At 66.9% G+C, this 2,250-nt stretch overlaps 2 protein-coding genes across 2 annotated transcripts in view; one reads left to right on the top strand and one right to left on the bottom strand.

The window, feature by feature from the left end:
• On the bottom strand, positions 24–2,244 carry LOC110391656 (folate receptor alpha-like; the record flags this gene model as incomplete). The annotated part of the gene is given in 3 exon segments (XM_021383611.1): positions 24–212; positions 1,710–1,842; positions 2,163–2,244. Coding segments are annotated over 2 exon segments (318 nt in total), but the record flags the coding sequence as incomplete, so codon positions are not given.
• ANAPC15 (anaphase promoting complex subunit 15) overlaps positions 1,747–2,250 on the top strand; it is a 3,166-nt gene continuing 2,662 nt past the window's right edge. Inside the window, exon 1 of the mRNA XM_021383622.1 lies at positions 1,747–1,871. The gene's annotated coding sequence lies outside the window, so the exon portion shown is untranslated. The remainder of the gene's footprint in view (positions 1,872–2,250) is intronic.

The raw sequence follows: 2,250 nt of genomic DNA, 5'->3' as shown, positions 1-2,250 counted from the left end.
CTACCCCAAAGCTCCCCCCCCACCTGGTCGATCCACGGCCCCAGGTTGGGCGAGCACTCGTACAGACACGTGTCCTGGATGAAGTGGCGCTTGCAGCGCTGCGCCATGGCCCCGCAGTGGTCCCAGTTGAAGCCGTACAGGTAGGACTGGTCCCGGTGAGCCTCGATGCTGGTGTTGGCCGTGCAGCACGCGTTGTCCTTCCATAGGGCGCACTGCGGGGACCCGGGGGTGACACCGAGGGGATGGGGGGGGGACGCCACGGGGTGGTGGGACCCAAGGGTGGCGTGGAGAGGAGGCGGGGACGCCGTGGGGTGGTGGCATCGTGGGGTGATGGCACCCAAGGGACACGTGGAGGGGATGAGGGGACACCGTGGGATGATGGCACCCAAGGGACACGTGGAGGGGATGAGGGGACACCGTGGGTTGGTGGTACCCAGAGGTGGTGGCACCCAAGAGTGGCATGGAGGGGATGAGGGGACACCATGGGATGGTGGCACCCAAGGGTGGAATGGAGGGAACGCAGGGACACCGTGGGTTGGTGGCACACGGGTGGGATGCAGGTCACCATGGGATGGTAGCACCCAGGGGTGACACTGAGGGGCTGTGGGGACGCTGTGGGGTGGTGGCATTCAGGGGTGGCATTGAGGGGATGTGGGGAAACCATGGGGTGGTGGCATTATGGGGTGATGGCACCCAAGGGTGGCGTGGAGGGGATGTGGCAACACCATGAGAGAGTAGCACCTAAGGGTGGCATCAAGGGGGCATGGTGATACCATGGGATGGTGGCACCCAAGGGTGGCATGAATGGGACTCAGGGGCACCATGGAGTGGTGATTCCCAGAGGTGATGGTGTCCAAGGGTGGCATGGAAGGGATGTGGGGACACCGTAGGGTGGTGGCATCATGGGGTGATGGCACCCAAGGGTGGCATGGAGGGTCAGTGACATCACGGAGTGATGGCACCCAGAAGTGGTGGCACCCGACAGCGGCATGGAGGGCATGTGAGGACACCATGGGGTGGTGGCATACGGGTGGCACCAGGGGTGGGGTGCAGGTCACCATGGGATGGTAGCACCCAGGGGTGACACTGAGGGGCTGTGGGGACGCTGTGGGGTGGTGGCAGCCAGAGGTGGCATGGAGGGGATGAGAGGACACCATGGGGTGGCGGCACCCAGACTGGCACCAAGAGGGAACGGTGACACCGTGGGGTGGTGGTACCCAGGGATGGTGGCACCCAAGGGTGGCATGGAGGAGATGGGGGGACACCATGGGATGGTGGCACCCAAGGGTGGCATGGAGGAGATGGGGGGACACCATGGGGTGGTATCATGGGGTGGTGGCACCCGAAGGTGGCATGGAGGGGATGAGGGGACACTATGGGGGTGGTGGCACCCAAGAGTGGCATGGAGGGAACAAGGGGACACCATGGGGTGGTGGCAGCCACAGGTGGCGGCACCCAAGGGTGGCATGGAGCGGACGTGGGGACGCCGTAGGGTGGCGGCACCCAAGGGTGGCATGGAGGGACACAGGGACACCCTGGGGTGGTGGCATCGTGGCGTGATGGGACCCAAGGGTGGCATGAAGGGGATGAGGGGTCACCATGGGGTGGTGGCACCTAGAGACGGTCGCACCCAAGGGTGGCACGGAGGGGACGCGGGGACACCGTGGGGTGGTGGCACCCAGGGGTGGCCCCGTGGGGCTGCAGCTCACCTGTCCATAGAGCAGCCCTTCGGGGCCAGGCTTGGTTTTGTGGTGCTGGGCGTCCATGCAGATGTTGAGCAGCGTGTCCTGCGCCGAGGCCAGCGCCAGCAGCGCCAGCACGGCCCACGGGGACGCCATCCGCCTGGGGACGGGGACGGGGTGGCACTGAGGGTGGGTGGTGACGCCAGGGATTGGGGTGGCACCGATCTCCCCGCTCCCACGTGCTCAGCTCCGGCGGGGGGCAAAGTTCCCGCGCCGCACGTGACGGGTGTCCCCACGGGTGGCGGTGGCGGTGACACCGGGTGCGCGGGGACGAGCGGGGTCACTGGGGACAAGCGGGGACAACGGGTGCACGGGGACAGGAGGGGAGGCAGGTGGGGATGGGGACACCAGGTGCGTGGGGACACCGGGGGACAAGTGGGGACACTGGTGACAGGTGGGGACAGGGACCCTAGTGCTCACCGGTGGCTCTCGGTGGCGGCTCGGAGCAACCCTTGCCCGTCGGTCACAGATCGGTGCTGGCACGTGGGGTGCGAAGTGTCCTCCCCCC

Source organism: Numida meleagris, chromosome 1 (genome assembly GCF_002078875.1).
Source record: "Numida meleagris isolate 19003 breed g44 Domestic line chromosome 1, NumMel1.0, whole genome shotgun sequence".
In the NCBI taxonomy this organism is placed as follows: domain Eukaryota; kingdom Metazoa; phylum Chordata; class Aves; order Galliformes; family Numididae; genus Numida; species Numida meleagris.
Note: the sequence above shows the minus strand (reverse complement) of the source record. Positions and strands in the feature narration are given on the sequence as shown.